General features: G+C 60.9%; 1 protein-coding gene across 1 annotated transcript; it reads right to left on the bottom strand.

The window, feature by feature from the left end:
- Positions 1-733: 733 nt before the first annotated feature.
- ANKRD10 (ankyrin repeat domain 10) lies at positions 734-20,907 on the bottom strand. Its single transcript, XM_037528686.2, has 6 exons — positions 20,698-20,907; positions 18,887-19,039; positions 15,380-15,471; positions 5,955-6,190; positions 4,385-4,489; positions 734-1,951 (listed from the first exon to the last, which is right to left on the bottom strand). Exons 1-6 carry the CDS (start codon positions 20,905-20,907, stop codon positions 1,476-1,478), a joined length of 1,272 nt encoding a protein of 423 aa, XP_037384583.1. The 3' UTR covers positions 734-1,475.
- Between the last annotated feature and the right edge of the window lie 2,162 nt (positions 20,908-23,069).

Below are 23,069 nucleotides of genomic sequence, written 5' to 3'. Positions count from 1 at the left end.
AAAGCCGTCGCCCTGGCCCCCGCCCGTCTCTGCTCTCGATGGGCGCAGTGTTGGAGAAGAGCCTCCCCGGGTGGCAGTTCTGGTGTCCGGACCGTGGGTGCCGCGGCCTGGCCCTGCCTGGAGGACACCTGCTGCAGGCAGGGCCCTGCGGTCCTCATGGAAGCGCAGACTCTGGTCCAGGCCAGCTTCCCTGGGCTGCCGGGGACCGTTGTAGCTCTCGCCGTGTCTTCCACAGGGGCACCCTCTCTCCCCAGCCTGGCCCCACATGAGCTTAGACAGCTGAAAACCAAAGCTGAAGGGTCGGGACCCAAAACCCTGTGCGCAGGGGAGCCCCGAGTGGGCCCTGCTCGGAGCACAGGGAGCACGTGCAGAGCAGCGTGTCTTGCCGCCGCCCACAGGGTGACAGCATGCGCGCCGTGCCCAGTGCCCGGCGGGCCTCGCCTCACAGTGCAAGGGCAGCCCTGGCGCCCGCGTGCTGGCCACCGGGGGTTCTTCCATCACTACCACTGAGAGTCTTTAAAGGGCTGAGAATCCTCAACCTCTGCTGCCTGGAGCCCCGCCCGCTCGCTGCCCGCCCCAGGGGGCCGCGGGGAGCGCGCGCCTGGCACCACCCGCCCGCGCACAGGCGCCAAGCCGAAGGTGGGGGAGCAGCAGAGAAAACCCGCGGGGTTAGCACCGACAACCCCGCCCGTACCCCGCCTGCCGCACCCCAGGTGAGCCCCTGCCGCACCCCCAAGAAAGCACACCCCAGAGCCGGCAGCCTGTGAGCTTTTTATTCAACGTGTAAAGGAGAGTTTAGAAACAGGACGAGCGACACCTGGAGAGCACTGTTTGTCACCTGACGTTTCTCTACACCAATTTTTATTACAAAAGTCAGAAAAGTAAAAAGTCATCACAACACCCGCACAGTGGAGCCACCCGTCGCCTACAAAGCCGGGTTCTAGAAAACCACGAGCTCAACGCGGCTTTAGGAAGAGTCCAAGCGCCCTCGGCTAACTGGAGAGTCCTAAGTGGTATATGCTGTAAAGCAGGAAACCCCAAAAAGGAAGGACTAAGGAAACAGAAGTCCAAAGAGTCCGGTATTTGGACGTGACGGTCCTACAGACAGCAACTGCCGCGGTGACGGTCAGGAGGGCGGTGGCACTGGGACTAGGGCCAGGCAGGCCCCAGGCTAAGCTGTTCCCGAAACCGAGGCTGTGCCGGCTAAGGAGCCCCTTGGGCCTGGCCCCGGTGTCCCGGGCAAAGCCTCACCGCCGGGCGTTGAGAAAGAGCCCCGCGCCGGCCCCACCCCGGCAGTGACCAGGCAGGGGCGGGCGGCGACGCACGGGACCGCTCTGAAGGGACGTCAGGACTGGTGCGCGGTGGTGGGGGCACGAGGCCCGGAGGCGACAAGCCCTGCGGGGGCAGGACCCTGGCGCCAGGGCCGCCTTGTGAAAGTCGGGCGCTGAGGCCCAGGTGCGCCTGGGCGGGCAGCCTCAGGAGCCGTGGTAGAGGTGCATGGTGCCCAGGACGGCGCTGGCGTAGCGCTCCTCCACCTTCACGGAGCGCGAGTGCTCCAGGACGCTGCTCAGCTCAGGGATGCTCTCGGCCGTGTCCCCAAAGCCGTGGTAGTGACCGTAGTGCAGGTGCTCCCCGGCGTCCTCCGCCCAGGAGGGCCTGCTGGCCACGCAGCTGCTGGGGCTGCCGTTGAGGTGCAGCGAGCCGCACATCTCGGGGTTGACGCCCGGCGCCCTGTCCGGCTCCTCGCCCCCGACCGCACAGAGCGGGCCCTGGCCGTTGACCGTCGGCCGGCCCGGGGCCAGCCCACCGCTGCCGGCGCCAGGCCCCGCTGGGCACGGGGCGCTCCTGCTCGCCATCCCACCGGGCTGGGTCGTGGAGGGGCAGGCCACGTGTCCACTGATGGGACATCCGTTTGTCAGTGGACTCGCCGCGGAGCTACTGTCTGTCACATCTGCATTAAGAAATACACCTGTCACCAAAATCCCGAACCAGAGGGAGGAGAAACTGCAAAACGCTTCACTGCTACCACACCTTGTTAGCTTTCTTTCAAACGAACCAGTTCCTTTCACAAAGTAAAGAGCTGTGTCGGCAGCTGTGAAAGACAGACAGCAGCCTGGCCTGGAAAGAGGAAACGTGTGAGTCCCAGGAGCCCGGGGCAGCCACGCGTAAAACTGGCTGCGTGAAAAATACCAACAGCTCTGAAAGGCGGCAAAGAGCTGCTTTCCTGTTAAGACTACGTTCGGAGAGCAGCTGCAGCAGCACCCGGAAAGGTCCGTCAGAACTGAACGCCGGCTGCCCGCAGAGGCTACGGGCCGAGTCGCCAGCCCTCAAGGACAAGGGCGGCGGCGCAGCAGGTGGACGAGGCGGCTCCTCTGGCCGGCGGCGCCAGCATCAGACGCTGCTTCTGAGAAGCTGCCCTCCCAGGCCAGGGCCGGCTCCAGGCACTCGGCGGAGGGCGAGATTGTCAAGAGGAACAGGACACAGGACCCCGGCGGGCGGCAGCGGGCGCGACGCCTCCTCCGGGCGCGGGAGGAACACCGTGCCGACCAGGGCCCGCTTGCGGCCGCTGCTTGCCAAAACCACTTGGCTTGAAAAATGTCGACCGTCTAATCTGCACATGTGGGTGGCACCAGAGGCGGCTATCCTACAGGAAAAAGCACTCCAGGCTGCCCAATGTGCTGGAGCCCAACACAGAGGCGTCACGTTCGCAGAATTCGGAGCAGGGCGCAGAGCACGCTCTAAAGGCGCCTCTGCACGACGGTCCTCCGAACACGGTCGGGGTGCCGGCCACGCCAGCCTCCCTCCGCCACGGCACCCGCCCCGGGCTCGGCCACCCGCGGCTCTCCTGCCCACCAACCCACGCTGCTCCAGCGAGCAGAAACGTCTTCTAGACATCCCATCTGTCGTCAGCCTCCTGGCAGTGACAGGGATTGTCCGTGTTCAGCGGCTGCTATAAACTCAGGGTAATGGTTTACCCCCTTCAAATTAAAACTCAAGGCTAAAGAACAAGTATTTCAAAAACCAAAAATAAAATAAATATAAATTAGACTCAGGATATTTTTATGTGTGTTTTAAGAATGAACAATTTCCCTGGGCGGAGCGACCCGCGAGCGTGGCCATCCTGGCAGCTGGGTGTCATGGCGACCACGACAGACAAGGAAGTCATATTTTCAGGTGGTTAGGCCTAAAAAATCAACACTGATCAGAAATCTGGTTGACTCAGATGCCTCTGTCATCGCGGGGGCACACGGCCCCCCTGCAGGGCCGGGCCAGGCCAGCAGGCCACAGGGCGACGGGGTGCAGCAGCAGGAGAGCCGCAGCCGCCGCGGCCTGCCCCTCCAGGGTGCTGCCAGCAATCTGGTGTTTAGTCAATGTTATAATGACGGAAAATATGGGATAAGATGGACTTTAAATATGAAAACCCAGGGGATTAATGTTCGAAGAATAAAGCGTGATTATTTCTGCCTTTTGAAAACCACGTAGCAACGTGTGGTTTTAAAACACTGGCTTTGAGTTTAGTCTTTCTCTGCCGGGGTCTTTAAATGGCTCAGCCAATCAGAATCCCCCTTGGAGCGTCTACCTGTTTCATTACTTGGCAGAAGGTGAGTCCAAACATACCAATTCTGCAGCTTCCAGAAAGATGAACGCATTTGCCTTTCATTTTAGTAAACGGAGTTCAGGAGATACGGAATCTTTTATCCCCCAGAAAGAATTTAGCATAAAGTTACAAACTTTTTAAAAATTAGTAACCCCTGTGTAAATATATTTAAACGTTAAGAGCAGAGCCAAGGTGCTGGTGGAAAGCGACCACCAGTAAGCCCAAGCGCTCATGCTAACTGAGGTTTGCCTCTTAAAACTGAAAATATGACTGTCCGCTGCTGACGTAGCCTTGGGCGTGGCCAGCGGTCTAAACTACACTGCGTGAGCGCCGCAGAGCGCGAAGCCCCCCGAGTGTCGATTAACACCCCACTCTGGAGGGCTGGTTACAACTCAGAACCACAACATTTATTGCTTTGACATTCCTAGCAATAGATGTTCCCCCACAGCTCCCATGTCCGAAAATTAAAAATGCCAAACCTCATTAAAACTAAGCAAGGCACGTATTACGCGAAAGCTCCAAATGAAACCTGGGGAGACTGCACTGAAGTGCGGGGAACGCACCACTCCGCCCCCTCTGCCAACGCCCAGGGACGCCAAGTGAACAGTCTACGAACGCGCGGTCAGAAGTAGCAGGCGTACTGGTTCTGGCAGCGGCAGGGGGTCTGCATGGCCGACACCGTATAGATCTCTATCTCCGCCGGGCGGACCGAGCCCCCCTCCTGCCGCGCGGTGTCTTCGACCAGGGCACCGCCCTCGAGGCTAACGGGGAACAGCCGGCGCCCACCTGTTAGGCTGGCGAGCTCCCTGTCCACGTGCATGCCGTCCATGCCGTCCGAGTCGTCGTCCGCAGCACCGGGGGCGGGGGGCAGGGCGCCGGCTGAGCGGGGCGCTGTGGGGAAAACAAAGGCGCCTTTAGATTCCCACAGATGCCAGGGGGCTGCAGACCGTGGCCTGCACGCTCGGTCCTGCCCGCTGGAGGGGTCCCTTCCCCCATCAGCATCTGGCTGTCTTCATAAAGGACTCCTGAGTAACATAAAAACCCATAAAACTACCCTCAAATTAAGGTCAGTGCTGGCGGGGGCGCCTGCGGGGAGACTTAACACTGGCTCGAGAGAGGTCAAGTGACCACCCACACTTCCCCCTCCCCCCCACATCCAGAGAAAAGCTCATGGTCCCCCTGAAGTCCCCCAGGGCCATACTCTCTGCAGAAAGCCGCCTCCCGGGGACGGGGGTGGGTGGGTGTGTTACTGGTGTATTTTTATAAAAGTTGACCCCAGGAGTCACTCTCAGGAGACCTTCCATCATCCACAGCTGAGGGCACCCCAACTAAATCTGCAACCTTTAAAGTGGGTAATGAGCCACTGTACCCACTGGAGTCTGGGCCGCCTCCTCTGGCACCTGGAGCCCCTGGTAACACCCTGATCCAGGATATCCGGCAAAATAAGCACCACTCTCAGCACCAAATAAACTCTTGGCCCCGTGCCAAGCTGCAGCTCTCACTGCGCGAACTTGTGCTAGAGACGTGGGGCCCAAGTTGCCCACACAGGACGAGCAACCCCCTCGCCAACCATTCCTTGAGCTGCTGACACCAAGAAGACACCCCGCCGCGCCACAGAAACCACATTCTGAGGGGCAACGGCAGGTCTGCACAGGCCTGAGGCCCCAGGCGCACCACAGAGCTGGGTGACACCCCAGGCCCCGCCTCCCAGTCAGGGCAACTGAGCCCTCCACGGGCTCTGGAGCGGCGAGGGCCGGGCTCTCCCATCCCTCCCGGCAAGGCGCCTTCACCAAGTCCGTGGCAAACAGGGCATGGTAGGAAAAAGGAGTGTGGGTGTAGACATGCCCTCCTCAGAGCCGTCCCGGGGCCCGGCTGGACCCTTCTGCAGTGCCTGCCGCACCAGGTCACTGACCCAGCTGGGCTTGGGGCGGTGCCACGGCGCGTGAAGAGGCCTTGGGGGCGCAGACAGCTCCGCCATCCCGTGTGCGCTGCTGGGCGCCCCAGAGGAAGTGGCAGCCAGGTCAGAGCTGCCACTTACGGCCTCAAAACAAGTCTTAAGACCCAAGGACCAAAAATTGGCCTCCTGAGCGCGGACGCCTCCTCGTCTCCTGGGACAGCGGCCGGGGCCGACAGCACCTTGGACAGCGCCACCGCCCTGCTCAGGCGCGGGCTCACGCTCGGGAGCAGTCCTGCTCCCACAGGCCCCACACGGGACATCTAACACCTGACTGCAGCAGGCGAACGCTCGCAGGGGCTGCATCCCAGCCTCGCACACCCCCCGGGGTGAAGGACCCACCTCCAGCGGCCACAGGCGTCTACCCGGGAGCCCCGCCCGCCACCCGCGAGGCCGGCTCACCTTCGGTTCTCGCCTTCTTGACTCCAAAGGGTTCCGCGTCTTCCAAGCATCTCTTGCGATGTGTTCCCACACTTACATGATCGGGAAATATACTCGGAGGGCCCCCATTCAAGGTGCCGTTGCTATAGAAACGGTTCAGATGACAATTCTGGAGATTCAAGAGAAACTGGGTACAGTCCCGGAAACCCTGGGTTTGAGCAATGTCTGCTGCTGTCAGGCCGCTGGCATTTCTCAGGCTGCACAACACAAAGACACTGAATTACCTGCCGGGAGGCGCTCCCTGGCTGCTCCCGCTGCACTGACTAACTATCTGAAGGTGACAGGAAGAGATAACAGATTTACAGCAAGTCTTCGCTAAAGGAGGAGTTAACTCAGCCTGGCTCTACAGCTAACTGCTCTCTTATGCACATTTACTGGATTACTAGGCAAAGTTTGGGACACAGTAATTTAAAAATCAATATTCTAAACTTTTAAAAAAGGCATTTTCCTATTTAACTCGTCAAAATCATCGTCATGCCAGTCTGAAGAGCCTGAATTTACACCAACTTCAGACTGGACCTGAGGCTGCGCTGCCCTCTGCACTGAGCTGTAAAATCCATCCCTTTAGCTCCAACAGAATCATAACGAACATATACTGGAATTGTCCATGGCATTCTTAGCAACCGGCTTCGGGGACGGGCGGGACGGGCTTACCAAGCCGCCAGGCTGCAGGCTAGCGTGACACTCTAAGTGGAGTTCAGAGGCGGCCCCGGCGGAGAGCACCTCCACCAGACCACGAGCTGAGCAGCCGAGTTTGGGGTCTTCTTGGGGAAACGTGCAGGCGCGTGACGCTTTGGCCTCTCGAGTGAGCGTCTCCTGCGAAGGTTCAACAGGCCCTAGGAGCGCGGCCCCGCAGAGCTCAGCGCCGAGAAGCACATCATGCCACCTGGCTAATCGCACTGCAAGTGAAGGTCAGTCTCCCCGAGGCCCAGACCAGGCGCAAGCAGGAGGCATGGCAGAATGTAAGCAAAAGGTCTGAGTGAGGGGGCATACAGAATCAGCTGAGGGCCTCCCCGGTGGCGCAGGGGTCAAGTCCCAGCACTGTAAAGCTGTCTGCAGCCACTGCCACCTGAGTTCGACCCGCAGGGTGCAGCAGACCTCTTGTCTCCCTGCTGCTCCCCTCAGCAGTGGGTTTCAGTGCATCCGCCTGTTCTGCTGCCCACTGTCTCTGGTGAATCCTCTTACGCCTCACACACACCTCTGGCCCACACCCCAGCTCTTGTATGCATAAATTTTTTTTTAAAAAAAGACCCAGCGGAGCCTGCGGACCCCAACTAGGAAGCAAGTGAAACCGGGACAGAAGCAGTTCCATGCTGGCGTTCCCGGAGTGCAGGAAAAACACGCTGCTCCGCGGGATGGGTATGTCCACGGCCATGCAGGCCAGGAGTGGAAGGGTCCCATGGGGCAGCTGTCGCAGAAACCACCAGCCAGGGCCCGGCTGTCTCCTAGGCTGCGGTAAGGGCAGACGGTTTTCAGAGTGGACACTACAGAATCAGGGCAGCAGGGCGCTTGCTGGAAAGGTGGGAAGTCTTGGGCCCGTGTCTCCCGCCACCAGAGCCGCAGTGTCCACCACAGAAGGAAGCACCTCCGCTCTGAGGCAGGAGGTGAAGAGACGGGCCCACACGTCAGAGGCAAAGCCCCAAACTCAATCCAGTCAGACAGAAGAGAGACTAGACCCAAGACGCCCGAAACCAAGAGGGCTTTCTTAAGAAATTTGGCAGGTGCGCCGCCTGGGCTTTAACCCGGTACCTTTACTTGCCTTTGTGCTGCAGAATCCTGCTCTAGGACTGCCCTGGAGCTGCGCGTTTACTTTGCTGGGTGGGTTCCATAGCAAGCCAACGGTGAAGTTTAGGTTGCGCTAATGACGCTAATCATGCAGGTGTCTTTTAACACGACACGGACATGTTACTGACATGTCCCATGGCTTTCAAGTAGGCACGTCCCTGAAAGGCCGTGAGAAGCGCTGTACTTCGCTTCCTCGAGATGGTCCAAAGAGGTCTACCTTCCCGAGAACATGAACAGAAAAATAAGCCACCACGAGAAGAGTCCTATGAGGTCTTCAAGACTGGGAAGGACGAAGGCCCCGAGCAGAAGCCGCGCGTGCACGCCAGCCACGTGCGCAGATGGACATGGACGTGCCCTCCCGGCTCAGAGGCTACAGAGGAGAAGGTGCTGCTTAAAAGGAGAACAGAGCTGGCGGTGGCGCGCACCGCCTGGAGGAGGGAGGCCGGGATGAGCACCCAGGCCCTGGGGGGCACTCACGGGCCATGGCGGGGAGGGGTGCGTCGGGTCGGGAAGCACACCCAGGCGTGGTCAGCTCCCTCCCTGAAGAGCACATTCACTGATTTTACACGAAATATAACCCAAGGAAAGACAAGCAAGAAGCCAGAGCCCCCCAGACCACCCCGGAGACCAGGGCAGTGGGTGTTGCCCCGGCCCAGCCGGGGGGCCAGGGAAGGCCTTGGTGCTCAGACACCCACGGCAGCCTGGTGGGTGTCACCCCCACCCGGAAGGGTCGTGGCCAACTCGTGCATGACCATCCCCGCGCGGGGCAAGCTGGGAGGAAGCACCACCCCTGTCCAACCAAACATCTACTGCCCCCCGCCCGAGCCGTGAGCTGCCGGAGCGCAGATGGAGACGTTCTTGGAGACACGACAGGCGGCAGGGCCAGGCAGAGCCGGGAGGTGGGGACTGGGGCGCCGTCCCTACAGGACGAGCAGGAGTGGGCGGCGGCTGCCCTGAGCCACTTGCAGGCGTCGCCCAGAGTCGGGACCGTGGCACTCATGCTCCGCTCGGGCAGAAAGCAGCACCTGCCACGGCCTGACAGGTGCGGGCAGAGCCAGCCCACCGGCCTGCGCCACCGACTCTGCTTCCCGGCCACGCCTGCTCGCTCACGGGCACCCGCCCTCCCCCTTGCCTCTGGGGAATGCTGAGCCCCCAATTCTGCTCTGCGCAACATTCGAAAAGGCTGCGCGTGGCCACGCACGACAGGCAGCCGGGCAGAGTCCGGCTCTCCGCAGCGCAGGCACCTTTGCTCACGCCGGCCGGGGAGCTCAGAAGCGGCCCTGGACCACTCGCTGCCACGCGCAGCTGTGTCCTGGCGACGCTGGTGCCCAGAACCACCCTGCTTACGTTCCAGATCAGACCTCAAGGGAAAGTCTTAGTTCATGGGCTGCACCAAACAGGCCACAGCGGCCCGGCCTGCTGACTGACACCAGCAGAGGGTGCTGGGGCAGCCAGTCCTCTCGCAACAGGAATCCTGAAAAGATCTTTCTAATACCTTCCTGTGCCAGGCAATTCAAACAAAAGATAATTTAAAAAGCTAATGTAGCTGCCAAATCATAAAAGGTTAAATAGCCAAGAAAAATACCTCAAAAGCCAATTTGATCAGAATGTTAAACAGCCCTGGAGAGCGCCTGGAAGCAGCACAGCCCCACTCTGGGAGTTTCTGGCTCCGGCAGGCTGGCGCGCTTGATGAGTAGGGAGGGAACTGAACCCCTCAAAGTGCTTTTTAACAGCCTAGTTGTGGGGTTACTCGCGCCAAGCAGCAATCGCTAGGGGCCGCTCCCTCTGGTTCTTCCGCTTCCCGGGTCAAGCCTGTCTCAAGTGTGGGGCTTCAGGATTCGGGACAACAATCCTGCTTCAGCACCGTCGCGAGCCCAGACCCCCGCCCCAGGGAGCCCCGCTCATGCAGCTCTAAACCCGAACCATCCTGTCACCTGCCTGAAGGTCGGGGGGAGCAGGCCACGGCAGGCTGGGAGATCACATCACATCCCAACTGGCCGCATGAGGCCCAAACCACGTGCTGCTGACCAGGTGGACGCCGGGAGACGCAGCATCTGGAAGAGCCTGAAACCACCTCAAACTGCCGCCTGGACACGGGGCCACAGTGAAGGCCACAGGCCCGGGGTGGCACGGCCGTGAGTGGACTCGCGTGTCCAAGAAGCTCGTGCCTGGGCCTAGGGCCTGAAGTGCCGGGCAGGTATCCCCCTGGTGCTTGGGTCTGACCCACTCTCTGGTTCAGAACTGATTTCCTTCCCAAGAAACGGACACAGGTGCCTTGTAGGCACAGCCCTCTGCTGCCGTCTACCATGGACGGGAGGCCCGGGTAGACATCTGTCCGCTGGGTGCATCTTCACCCGGCCCTTCCCACTGCTCTCGCAAGCTGCAGGGGAAACATAGGAAGACCCTCACCGTGTTCTACTGGGGACTGATTTTTTTTTAATCCCAAAAAGGCTTCTACTCTATCTCCTGCTGTGGAATTCTGAAATGCTGAAGTTCATCACCGGTAAGAGTGCCCCGCCCAGGCCTTCACACCCCGCCCCGCTTAGCCGCCAAATCTGTCCACTTAGAGTGTCACCAGCTCAGGGCGCGGCACAAGCCACGCCAATGGGGGCAGCTGAATTTGGGAAACCACGGATCAGGAGGTAACGGACGGACGTGAGCACCTGCGTCGTCCGCCGGGGGCTTTCTTTTGGTTAATGCCATGTGACAATCACGAGAACCACAATAATTCTTATATAAATGCTATTTCTGTTAAAATTCTGATCTCGACTTAACTACTGTTAGTTTACAAGTACAAAGGTAGATATCATAAATTAGGGTAAGCAAAGCATGCAAATCTAAAGAATCTATATCTGAATTCCTAGATTAGCATTAAAACCAATCACCGCAACAAATACCTCAACAGTATGCCTCGCGGAGAAAGGAAGCCACACTGAGCATTCAATGCCACAACCGTAAGGTTTCGGAGAGGCACCTGTGGCAGTCTCAGCGGTTTCTATATGGAATGCTCCCCTTGCTAGGGTTACTTGAAAAAATCAAGTCAATTCGAATTACGTAGCTGTAAAACATTGACACGTGTAGTTTTTACAGATTCAGAATCTTCTGTGTGATTTCAAGCGGGCAATGGTTCATAAAACAGGAAACTCAAATAATAAGGGATCACATACTCGCAGGCAACATCTGGAGTGAACAGACACACACGAGGTGCAGAAGCGGTTACTGAGCGACAGCCCTCGCACGGGGCCACCTGGACCGAGAGCTGCCGCTCGGAGACACTGCCTTGTCAGTCACCTCCGTCGCTCCAGCACGAGGCCAATTTAGTATCTTGGGATTTCAACAAAAGTTTTAACAGTATGGACTAAAAACCATTAACTCACGATTCTGGTTACTTTAAAATTTGGTATGCTGTATCTCAAATACATTAGTAACTAGTCCTAGATGGAAATAAGCAAATACATGGAATCATTAAAAAAAAAAAAAAAAAAAAAGAAAGAAAAAACATTACTAAATGTCCATTTGTACAGAGAAAACATTAGCAAACATCTAAAATTTCTTCAGTAAAATCGTGTATTTTTAACCCTTTGGTATCCAAGTTCTTAAATAATCACTAAGACTTTCTTAGTATATTCTTCAGGTAACAACAGGAAGCAGGAAGAAACTATTTTTTAAAGTCTCTACCTGAAAAAATTTGGTGCCAAGTTTTCATTTCAGGTTCAACATTCCTGAGGACGGTTTAGGTCACCGCCGGCCCCAGCGGAGTTTGCATACTTTAAAAGCGCCTCATTCAATGAGTGTGATGAGATATTACCAGGCTCCCAACGCAATTCAGCAGGGGAAAAGGTACTTGGATTTAGAAATCACCAGTTTTACTTGAAAGCATTATTAATAAATGCAGTAGTTAATAAGCAAATGTTAAAACCTACACATTATTGAAGCCATCATGCAAAAAAAGCAAAATCCCAAACAAAACCGGTCCAGGACTCTAGATGACTGCCAGCCCCTCCTCTGCTCCCGCACACTGCCCTGGCAGGGCTGGGAAGCTGCGGCCGTGACACAGGTTAGCTGGGGTAAAAATCACGGGCGGCCCACGAGGAGCCACAGCCGGAAACAGAAAATGCAGCCTCCGCCCTGACAGGCTGGGCCGGGCCGTGTTCGCAGACACAAGCAGGCCAAGGATGGAAGGAGGCAGACTCAGCACGGGCAGCACGCTGGCCCGGGGGCTACCCCGGCGAGCCTGGCTTCCAGCCCGGTGGGTCACAGGCGCCGCTGACAGCGAACCACACCAAGGCCTCCGCAGCGAGCTTTCCCACAACGCCTAAGTCTGTAAGATGCCACTTGAGATGCCCGTCGTTACAGCCACGGTGTTGCCAGCCGGGCCAGGAGACCGCGTCCGAGTGCGTCACGAACCTGCCCACGCGGCGCAGCGGGGCTCGGCCGGCCTGCGACGCTCGCCAGGTCCCTGGGATGGAAACCGGGCAGGGGCCACCCGCGGCCGCTGGGGATCGGCTTCCCCGGAAGCAGTGGCTCGCGCAGCCCTGCCCGCTGTGGACAGCCGAGTCTCCGCCACGACCGGGGGACACCAGCACCATGTGTGTGGGGGACAGTGGACTGGGGAATCCGCTGAGCAGCGGTCACAAATCCCTTTATTTCTCCTCAGAGGCAGCAAGCAAAGCCATCTACTATCTGGCTGGCCCCAACACATTCTCCCCTTTACCTCTCAAGAAAATAGAGGCAAAGTAACTCCCATCGATGGGCTTCTCAGGACTAAAATAATCCCGCAGCCCAAGCTCGCAGCCCGCACCTACCCACACTGGTGGGAAGGCGGGGCAGGGGTTGGGGGCAGCGGCAAGCTTACAGGGGCTCCCGCGACCCTACTAACGTCCCATCCCGAGGAAGCGTCTCTGCGCCAGCACCGCCCTCGCCCACCGAGGCCCAGGCCGCCGCGGGAGCAAAGCCATCCACATCACACTGTCCGACAGAAAGCCCCGCCGGGGACTCGGCTGAGGAGGAGACGGGCCGGGCTGTGTCTCTGGAGGTGCCGACCCTTTAAAGTACACAAACACTTAGCTTGGCCGCGGAACTGACATTTAATCATGTGGACTTTAATTTTCTGACGGTAAAACTAAGGCGATCGCAGTGATGGTCACGTGAGCCAGAGACAGGCCGCACGTGAAAAAGGAAACTTGGCACCAAAACTCAAAATGTGAAAGAAGAACATAAAGAGAAACGCCGTCAACATACTCACGTGTGCGCTAGACGTGAGGCCGGCGGCAGCGGACAAGCGGCCCGCACTGGCCCGAGTCTGCACGGACCGCCCGCCTCACCACCACCACCCGGGGCCCAGGGGCAGCAACCTCAGACTCCGGCCACTTTACGTAGCGGGTGTAAAAGGCAAAGTAGGGATGAAGGACAAGTGATTAATCACCACCAAGCGTGACCACATACTGACAGGAGAAGGGCTGGCTCTGCGCACAGCACGGGAGAGAGGTATCGTTTCCTAAACTCCAGTCTGCTCGCCCATTCTGAACTGGAAAAAGACTTTATGTTAATTCTGTGCCCCTTGGTGTCCCTCACAGAAAAGTCTGTTCCCTGCCAAGCTCCACGTGTGCCTGCGCGAACGCCGCGCAGGACGAGCGCGCGAGGCGCCAGCATCTGGGGGCCGCACTGCTGCGTGCTGGCGGGGTGAGCTGCAAAATGTGCAGGATAAATATCAAAGGGCGAGGCCCAGTGGGCTTCGGGCATGCTGACACCCAACCTACGTGCTATAGCCAAGCAAGCACATGTAGACTGCAGAAATGGGGGCCGCAGTGCCGACCTCCAGGCCAAGGCCTCAGACTGAGGACGGCGTGTGCCAGGCGGCCCGGCCGAGCGAGTGTCTCCGAGCAGGGTCTCGAGGGGGTGGCTGGGATACTGAGGAGGAAAACAGACTGGCACGGGGGCCATGCTCAGTCACACTTGGTGGAAAAGACACTCGAGGGTCCTGTAACCAAGGGCAGAGTTGTGAACAAAGGCTCTCACTTCAAAATACACCTATTACACCTATTAAAAAAAAGGACATAGTGATAGATATTTATTGGCTCAAAAGATTAAGCTATCCATTAAAATGAATAAAGCTAACATCCTAGCAATAAAATGTTCAGGACCAATTAGAGTATTGTTTAGAAAGATAAGCCGGTAAGATCAACTTCTAATTATTCATTATTTCAATAAAAACAATCAAGCAATTCAATTAATTATGACTGCATTCTATCATCAAAGCTTGTTATTAAAATTAAAGATTTGACTTTTTAATCTAAAACAGCCGAGAAAATCGCATCTGTATCTTTGCTTTAAAGCAACCCATTGAGAATCAACTCAATGTTTAAAAACCACACACTCCATGTTCGCGGAACAGTCGCTTTACGTTACCTGGAGTCATAACTACATGTGGAGTCTCAGGTTCCCTGCAACGTAACAGTTAATACAGGTCATGGTTATAAACTAAACCGCTGCAGGCCCCAAGCCCAAAGGAGGACTGGTCTTAACAGTGACGCTCGGGGAAACGAGACGGAAGCCAAGCCAAGACGCCGCCAGCGCGGGGCAGCCTGGCCTCAGGCCTCTGCCAGCCCATCTGGTTTTGCTGCCCAGGATCTAGTTTCAATATTGAACATAAAGCAGAGTCAAAACAGTGGTGGAAACCAAAGGGTTAAAGTAAGTTCCGTGGGTTTATCTCTCCCAAAGTCTAAATTTTCACATTTCCAATTAGAATCAAGTGGTCTGTTGTTCATTTTTATGAAATATTCGAGACACCGGGTAAAACAAAGCAGCTGGCAGAACCAGTCGTGTGGGCCACGACAGCTCTGCCGCGCACACCCAACACCCGGGCGCTCCGCTGCGGCCTGCGAACTGCAGAGAGAAAGTTATAGCGTGAATCTTCAGAGGACGTGACACAGGGCATCTCACACCTACAGTAAACGTCTAACGCCACTGCTAACTACCGAGGTGCCTACCAGAGCACACTTCAAAGTTAATTTAATGCTAACGGGGCTCCGTCAAATCGTGAGCAGACTAGGAAATGTACGCTAGACTAAAACAAAAACATCGAAAAATAACGCCAGCAGCACCCAAGCTCAGCACCGCGGCCAGACGCGCGCCAGACGCCCGGAGGGAGCGGGACACCGCGGGCGCCCAGGCAGCTCTAGAGCCACGTCCTCGGCGCCTGCTGGCAGACGAGGAAGTCAAAACTCAAAAAAGAATCGTCTGCAATAAAATGAGCCAGAGAAGCCTGCAAGGATAGTTAAATCCGATCCAAGGCCCTCCTCTAGAAATTAAAACGTGGCAAAGAAGTCTGCAGACGTGCGCGCGGTGGCACGGGTCGGGAGTGGCAGAGCCACAGACCAGGCTCCCGAGTACGGAGCCCCCGACTTACAGAGCGCGTGGCCCTTCTTGGGGGGGCCCGGCGCTGCGGGCATGAAGCCCCTCTGGCGCTCCCCTCACCCCACACACTGTGCCCGCCAGCCACCGGCCCAAAGGGCAGTTCCAGGACTCTCGCCTCCTCTAGAGCCGGCCCTAAGCACAGCCCGCGATCACGCCCGGCGGGGGGAACGAAGGAGGACACTTACTCGACTCGAGCCCCGCTGGCCACCAGGGCGCTGATGCAGTCGAGGCTCCCGGAGCGAGCCGCCTTGTGGATGGGGGTCTCGCCCTCACAGTCCTGAAACCACAAGCAGAGACAAAGTTCAGCTGCGACCGGGCCTGGGACGGGGCGCCCCACCCCTCTCTGAAATGAAGCGCGGGAGGTGCAATCCGAAGCAGAACAAAATGCAGACGGAAGAGAAAATGAAAAGCAGGCCTGGGAAGGGGCAGGTTCTCTGAAAGTCTTAGCTCAAAAAATTGGAGGTTTCGGGCCTCCCTGGGGGTGCAGGGGTTAAGTCTCAGCACTATGAAGCTACTGGCAGCCACTGCAGGCTGAGTTTGATCCCCGGCCAGGGAGCTGACCCACATCGCGCAGCAGACCCCTCCTGTCTCCCCGCTGCTCCCCTCAGCAGTGGATTTCAGTGGATCCGCCCGTTCTGCTCCCCACTCTGTCTCTGGGGAACCCTCTTACCACCCCCACCTCTGGCCTACACCCCAGCTCTTGTATGCATAAATAAATAAGTCTTGAAAAAACAAACAAAACAAAAGCAGGGGCTTCCCTGAGGGACGCACACGCACTCTCTGGATGGTTCTGGAGTCATTTCGTGCATCTCAGTGCAAGCATGTTGTGCACCAGCCCGTGGGGTCCCGTCAAGGCCCAGAACCAGCCCGCTCGCCAGGGCAGCAGCCGGGACCACTGCTCAGAGCCGCTGAGCGTGCACCAGACCCCAGCAGCCGCCTGCGACGGCACGGCAAACTCAGTTCCAGGGTTGTGTTAAGGCCGCGGCTGCGCAGATCTCTGTCACGCAGAAAACGATGCTGAAGAGGCAGAGACGCCACCTCAGGGCCCGCGCCCCGGACCGACCAGCCCCGCTTCCGCATGGAGCCCAAGACGCCGCGTCACTCACACCCTCGGGTAAAGGAGAGGCAGAGGCAGGTACAAGATCAAGAGGGACCGTTTTTTGTAGAAAAACTGATTTCAGATGTTGTTGTCTGGGAACCCCAAAGGCTGAGCGGCAAAGGCTCTGAGGCCGGCACGCTTCCCGGGCAGGCCGGGCGCCTGTCCCCCAAGTCAGCTGGCATGGCGCGGCTTCGCCGAGGGGCAGCAACAGAGGTTCGTTTACAAAAAACAGCGAAAGAACTGGGAGGAGGCCGCGCGGACACTTACTGTAACGCGAGCTCGAGAGTGACTGGGCCCTGAACGGAATCACCCCGCTCTGGAAGAAAAGCAGACCCACGTGTACACGGGGGCTCCTATTCCCAAAGCGGGGCGGCGAGGCCCCGATGGCGGACGGACGCGCGTGCGCCAGGAAGAGCAGGGCTGAGTCAGGAGGCCGCAGGGCGCGAGAGTCACGAGAACAAGTGCCCGTGGCGCCCTGTGCGACCAGGGGGCACGCCGGGGCTTGCGCGCGTCAAGAGCCTGGTGGACAGTAACAGACTTGGGGGAGAAGCCCCCGGCCGCTGCCGTCCGGGGAACAGAGACCCCTGGGCCGGGCAGCCACGTCTGCACCCCGAAGAAACCACAGCAGAAACCTGGAGCCATGGCCAGGGCACCTCTCGAGCCAGCCAGCGTGGGCAGCGGCGGGCGGGCTCCACCACCGCCGGCCATTGAGAAAGTGGGGAAGGTGCCAGGAGTCCACAGTCACCTTGAACTTGAATACAGAGAAATCTCACTTGCCGTCCGGTGCCAAGGAAGCAGAGCCACAGTGCGAGCCAGCAGGGCGGGGCAGGGGCGGGCAAGCTGGCCTCTCCTGCCGGTCACCACAGCCCAGCTGAGCTTCAAGCCCCTCGGGCAGTGCGGATGCGAAAGGCCCTCTGGGCCTGAGGAAAACCACTGCAACAGTCAGGAGTTAACACACCGAAAGACAGGAAAATGGGATCAAAAAAAATCATGCGCACCACAGCCCTTGGTGGGTTTTCTAGGGCCGATGGGGGAGCGGTTGCACCACCAGCTGCTGCTGGGAGCCGACAGGGCGACGTGACCGCAGGGTCACTGGGTGCCCATGCTGTCCCCTGGAGACCAAACAGCCAAACATCGGCTGCTAGTTAGAGCTCGGCTCGGCACGAGGGGCCACGACCTCCGGGGATCCCAAGGTCACCCTGGCAGCGGGGAAGACGCGGGCACCGAGCCAGGTGGCACTGCGCCACAGGCCCGGGGCCCGCTGAGGAGGGCAGGCTGTGAGGACTGTCCGTCCCCCTGAGCTGCTGTAAAACCATTCAGAAGGGGTTTCTCCATTTTGAAGGGTCTGAAAATCAACGCTAGATGACTTGCGACCCCTCCGCTGGAGGCGATGCAGCAATGCACACAAGCAGCAGTGACACGCGCCGCCGTACACGGAGTCAATCACTTGCATGACACGCGTCACACACAAAATTTCCTATAATTAAACCCATAATAATAGTAACTATAGTCATTTGAGGATGAGTCGTAATTTACTGCTAGGCAGACTGAGCCGCAGGCCACACGGAGGCTCGACCAGGCCTAAGGCAGCAGCAGACGACGCAGTTGGGTGCAGAGCAGCCGAGAGGCTGGCTGGAGGGCACCGGAGGAGCGCCAGTCACACAGGCCTGCGTGTAGCCTCCAGGCTACCCTGCACCCCGCGCTCTCCCCCAGACCCTTGTTTTAGCCACTCTAGAGATACCGGCCGCGCTCGCGGCTCGTCAGGCTGTCAGCTGGGGGATGCGTTATCTCCGAGAGAGTCATCGTCAAGGACAGATGCTTAGGCCGGACAGAAAGGAGGAGTAAGTGTTCCTTCACTCAGCAAAAAAAGCCTGCGCCACCAGGGCGAGAGTGCCAGAACCCCCCCTCAGCCTGCAGCTGGGCCAGACCGCCCGGCACAATGCCTGTCTTCTGCCCCGGTGCGGGCGACCTCGCCGGCTGACCAAAAGCGTGCTGAGGGTCCTCGGCGCAGAGCACAGCCGTCCCCACGCCGCCGTCTCCGCCGCCCAGCGCGACCAGAGCAGGGAGACGCTGCCGCGCGTACCAGCAGGGAAAAGACCCAAATTCAAAATGGAGGTCCGTTTCCTACTGCGTGAGTCACTTGCGCATCACAGCAAAGTGAAAATCCCTATGCCGGGCGCCAACCCCTTCCACGCAAAATCCCGTGAGAGCCGAGCGCGGCCGCCCCACTGGCACCCGAGAAAGCGCATAAACCGAGGGCCGGCGGAGGGCCGGCGTAAATCCCCGCAGAGTGCGGCCTGGGAAGACGTAAGGGCCATTCCTCTGGGGCACGGGCCTGTTTTCCGTGGACAGAAGCTAACTAAGGCAGCTGAGCAGGGGATCCGGGCTGGACGCCTCCCTCTCAGCTGCAACCCCGGGCAAGTCACCTGGGGCCACGGGGACGCATGCGCAGTGCAGGCGGGGCGCTCTGCAAACCTGTCAGTCCCGGGACGCCCAAGTCCACTTAGCCACAGGTAAGGACACCAAACTCCACCCGCACCTGTTTCAACGGCGCGCGATGAATGTGTAACTGGGAAAAGAGAAGGCCCCTTACCGGTTTGTCAATGCTGGCTCCTGCCTGAATCAGCCAGAGGAGACACTGGGGGTGGCCCCCGAAAGCAGCGATGTGGGCTGGGGTCTGGGCGTAGCGCGTGGTGGACAGGTCCAGAGTGGCTCCGGCTCGCACCAGCTGGACCAGGCACTCCAGCTTTGAAAACAGCAGCAGGGGACAAAACACGCAGAAGGTCAGCAGAGGAGTAAACATCACTCAGTAATGGACGTTCCGCAGTGGAGACAGGGCAGTGGCGCTGTACAGCCACCACGAGTTTTCTGTGGGAGGGAAAAGTCATTCCCGCCCTGCCGCACCGATTTCATCGTCAACTGGAAAGTGACCAAACAGATCTTAAAAGTTCTCACCATAAGAAATTTCAATAACTTTGTATGAAAAAAAGGCCTGCCCTGGTGGCACAGTGGTTGAGCGCTGGGCTGTGAAGCTGCCCGCAGCCTCCGCGGCACCGGTTCGATCCCCGGCTGCTCCCCGGCCACCAGAGGAGGGTCCCACAAGGCGCGCAGACCCCTCCTGCCGCCCGCTGCTCCCCTCAGCAGTGTCCTTCGGTCCTTCTGCCTGCTCTGCTCCCCGCTCTGGCTCTGGTGGATTCTCTCACCCTCCCGCGCTGCTGACTGTGCCCAGTGCTTGTGTAAATATATTAATCTTAAAAAGAAACCACATATAAATAAGATAAAAAAAGAAATTTCAATGGCTACATAGGGTGAAAGTTTTGACAGGACCCGCTGGGGTCTTAGCGCTACCAGCGAGCCTGCAGGGGCCGCGTCCATCCCGCGCCCCTTCACGGCCTTCTGCAAAGCGCGCAGCTCCCGGGGCGCCGCCGCCGTCCCGGCACGGCCCAGGCCCAGGCGTCCCGAGCCGCAGCACACGCTCACGCTGCGTTCCCGCAACAGAAAGTGCACGTGGGAGAGCTGGAGACGCGCCCAAACACCTCGAGCCAGGGCGGGCCTCCATCTCGAGGACGGCGGGGAGGCGCCGCGGGCCGGGAGGGGCCCCACCGGCACGGGGAGCGGTGGCCGGGGGCGCGGGCCGGGCTTCCAGCCCAGGGGTCCGGTCCCGCCGCCCAGTCCAGCAACGCCCCGCACCCCCCCCCCCGCGGGCCAGCGCCCCCGCCCCCGCCCCCGGCGCGGCAGGTCCCGCGCGCCCGCTCCCGCGGGGGAGGCCGTGGGCGCGACCCCGGCCGGACGCAGGACGCGGGCCCGGGCCGGCCGGGGCCCCCGCGCGCTCGCGCCCGACGCTCCGGGAAGGGGCGCAGGTCCCGGCCCGGGAAGGACCCGGGCGCCGGGGAGCCCCGCCGGCCGGCTCGCCTGAGGGGCGCGCGGGGAGGGGGGCCGCGCCCCCGCAGGAGCCCCGCAGGAGCCCGGCCCCGGACCCGCGGGGGGCAGCGGGGGGCGGGCGCGAGGCCGGGGCGCCCCAGCTCGCCAGCCGGGCAGCGCGGGCCAGACGCGGCGCCCGGGGCGGCGCCGCGGGACTCGGGCCGGTGTCCGCGCTCCGGTCCGCCCGCCCCGCTCGCGGCTCCCTCAGGGCCGCCGCCGGCGCCTCCTCCCCGCGGGCGGGCGCGAGCGCGCGGCTCCCTCAGGGCCGCCGCCCCCGTTTGAAAGTGGCGGCGCCGCCGCCCGCCCCGCTTCCGCCCGCGCTCCCGGCACGCCCCGCGCCCCCCGCCGCCGCGCATGCGCCGCGGACCCTCGGGGCGCCGGCGACCCCGCTTCCGCCCCGCGCTCCCGGCACGCCCCGCGCCCCCGCCGCCCGACCTGCCCCCCCGGCCGCGGAAAATGGCGCCTTAAAGCGCCCGCGCCCACCTTGCCGAAGTGCGCGGCCCAGTGCACGGGCGTCCAGCCGTAGAAGGAGTCCTCGGCGGCCAGGTGCGCGCGCGGCGCCTGCTGCAGCAGCGAGCACAGCGCCGCCAGGTCCCCGTCGCGGCAGGCGCGGTGCAGCGGGAAGCGCAGCGACAGCAGCTCCTCGCTGGAGAAGCCCGCCTCCACGCTCGCGCCCGCTCCCGCCGCCGACATGGCCAGTCCCCGGGAGCGCGCGCAGGCGAGCCGGGAGGACGCGCCGGGAAGACCCGCCAGGCCGCCGCCGCCCGAGCACAAAGGAGCGAGCGCCGCGCCGCCACCGCGTCCCGCCGGCCGCCGAGCGAGGCGCGCGGGGGCGGGGCCGGGGCGGGGCCGGCGGGGCGGGGCCGGGGGCGGGGCCGCGGGACCGGGGCCGGATTGGCCGGGCGGGGCTGGGGGCGGGGCCTGCGCGGCGGGCCGGGGGCGGGGCCTCGGGGCCGGGGCCGGATTGGTCGGGCGGGGCCGGGGGCGGGGCCTGCGCGGTGGGCGGGGGGGGCTCAGGTGGGGCTCCAGGTGCGCCGAGTCCGGCTCCGGCTCCGGCGGCGGGCGGCGGGCGGGCCGGGATGCTCCGGGCTCGGCCCCGGGGCCCGGAGGCGCCGCGCCGCGGGGACGGTGTTGGGAGGCGATGTTTCTGTCTCGGGCCGCAGGTGGCCGTCCGCCCCGTCGCCGGCGCCGGCACCCCGGGGCGCGGGGCGTGTCCCGGCCGTCGTGTCCCGCGCGTCCCGCGCTCTCCCGGCGCGCGGCTCTCCCGGGGCCGAAGGCGGCAGGGGCGGGGGCGGGGGCAGGGCCGCGGCGGCCTCGTGGCCGAAACTCGCCGGAACCCGCGGGACCGGGGAGCCCGCGGCGCCGCCCCGGGGGCCGCGCGGCCCTGGCGGGGGAGGGAGGGCGCCGCGGGGCTCGGGGGCGGGCGGCGGGACGGGAGGCGCGGGCGGGGCGCGGCGTCTGTCTTGCCCCAGGACCGGGAGCTGTTCCCGAGGCGAGAGGCGCGGGGCAGCCGGTCGGGCGGCGCGGTCAGCCGGGAGAGCAGACCCGCGCGTGGACCCCCGCGCAGCACCCGGCAGTTTGCTGCCCGTCCGCCGTGTGATTTTAATTATTTTATATGTAAACGTATTAAAAATACATTCCAGAAAAGGGTTTGTTCCTACAGGTAGATGTATTTGCAATTGAGGTGGCCCTGACTGGGGCCGGGGTGCAAGGTCAGGCCTCCCCGGGGGCCACACTGCGCCACCACCGAGGCCGGCGACCCCCGGCAGCTTTAAGCTCTTTTCTTATCTCTCTAAGGCTCGTGACCCGCTTCCCAGGAAAGGGGCACCGACTTCCCGCCCTCAAGGGCTGTTGCGGGCCCTGAAGTTACCCCTGTGGGAGGGCTCCACACCCCTCCCCAAAACACCCTGCCCTGTGGGCTGAACTCTGCCCCCAGTGTCCACAGGTTGAAGTCCTGACCCCCAGGCCTCAGAGTGGGTCCCCTGCAGATGTGACTGCCCCGGGCGGGCCGGGGCTCCTGCCCGTGGGGCGGTTGTGCTGATAGGAGGGTCTGGGGCGGTTGTGCTGATAGGAGGGTCTGGGAGGGTGGGGGGCACGGGAGGCCATGGTGGGGGGCAGGGGGGTACCCTTCACAAGCAAGGACACCAAGCAGCACCACCTGCAGCTCAGAAGCCCGGGAGCAGGGACCAGTCCCTGGTGAGAGCACCCGCACACAAAGGACTTTCCTGCCCGCCCCCGGGTGGCTCTTGGGCACCCCGGCTGGGGCTCCTCTTCCTCCCCTCCCTGGAAACCTTACATCCCCGATGGCGCCTCCTCTCCCTTCCAGGCCTCGTCCTCCTGACAAAGCCCGCCCTCCCCTGGCAGGCCCGGGAGGAGGCCCGGCGTTCCGTTTCCATCACCTCCAAACGCACTCTCGTGAAAGCCTGATGAGCAAGTGAGACTCATTTTTAATGGTGAAAGAAGAAATTTTTCGCAATATCTTGATTGTGGAGAGGTGTGTCCCGGGACTGCCTCCCCGCCTTTGTAGGCCTCTTGACAATTAGAAGCTCCAGAAGCCTCTTCTGTCCTCCCCAGCCTGTGAGCTGACCATTGTGTCTGCTCCAGACAGCCCCAGGCAGCTCCGGCCCCTCTGGAGGTCACCCTGCTGGGGGGGGGGGGTGCTGCTGCTGCGTGAGGTCACCCCTCCCTGCTGTCTCCCTCTGTCTCCTCTCTCCGTTTTTCTCTCCACCTCCTTGCTCCACTCCTCCGCTCCACTCCTCCGTATTTCTCTCCCTCCCCTGCCCGCATCCCTGTCTCCGTCCCCCTCCCTCCCCCTCCAGGCATGACTGGATCCATGGCACCTAGATGCTGCCTGG

This window comes from Talpa occidentalis, unplaced genomic scaffold (genome assembly GCF_014898055.3).
Source record: "Talpa occidentalis isolate TD23 unplaced genomic scaffold, MPIMG_talOcc4v2.1 talOcc4.5, whole genome shotgun sequence".
Taxonomy (NCBI): domain Eukaryota; kingdom Metazoa; phylum Chordata; class Mammalia; order Eulipotyphla; family Talpidae; genus Talpa; species Talpa occidentalis.
Note: the sequence above shows the minus strand (reverse complement) of the source record. Positions and strands in the feature narration are given on the sequence as shown.

Excerpts from the sequence above, each read along its gene's own strand:
- ANKRD10 (XM_037528686.2), bottom strand. The coding sequence starts at position 20,907 with ATGTCGGCGGCGGGAGCGGGCGCGAGCGTGGAGGCGGGCTTCTCCAGC. Across the intron at positions 15,472-18,886 it reads GAGCCAGCATTGACAAACCG|GACTGTGAGGGCGAGACCCC; the intron begins GTAAGGGGCCTT and ends TTGTGGTTTCAG. Across the intron at positions 6,191-15,379 it reads GCCAGCGGGGCTCGAGTCGA|CCTGAGAAATGCCAGCGGCC; the intron begins GTAAGTGTCCTC and ends TGTGTTGTGCAG.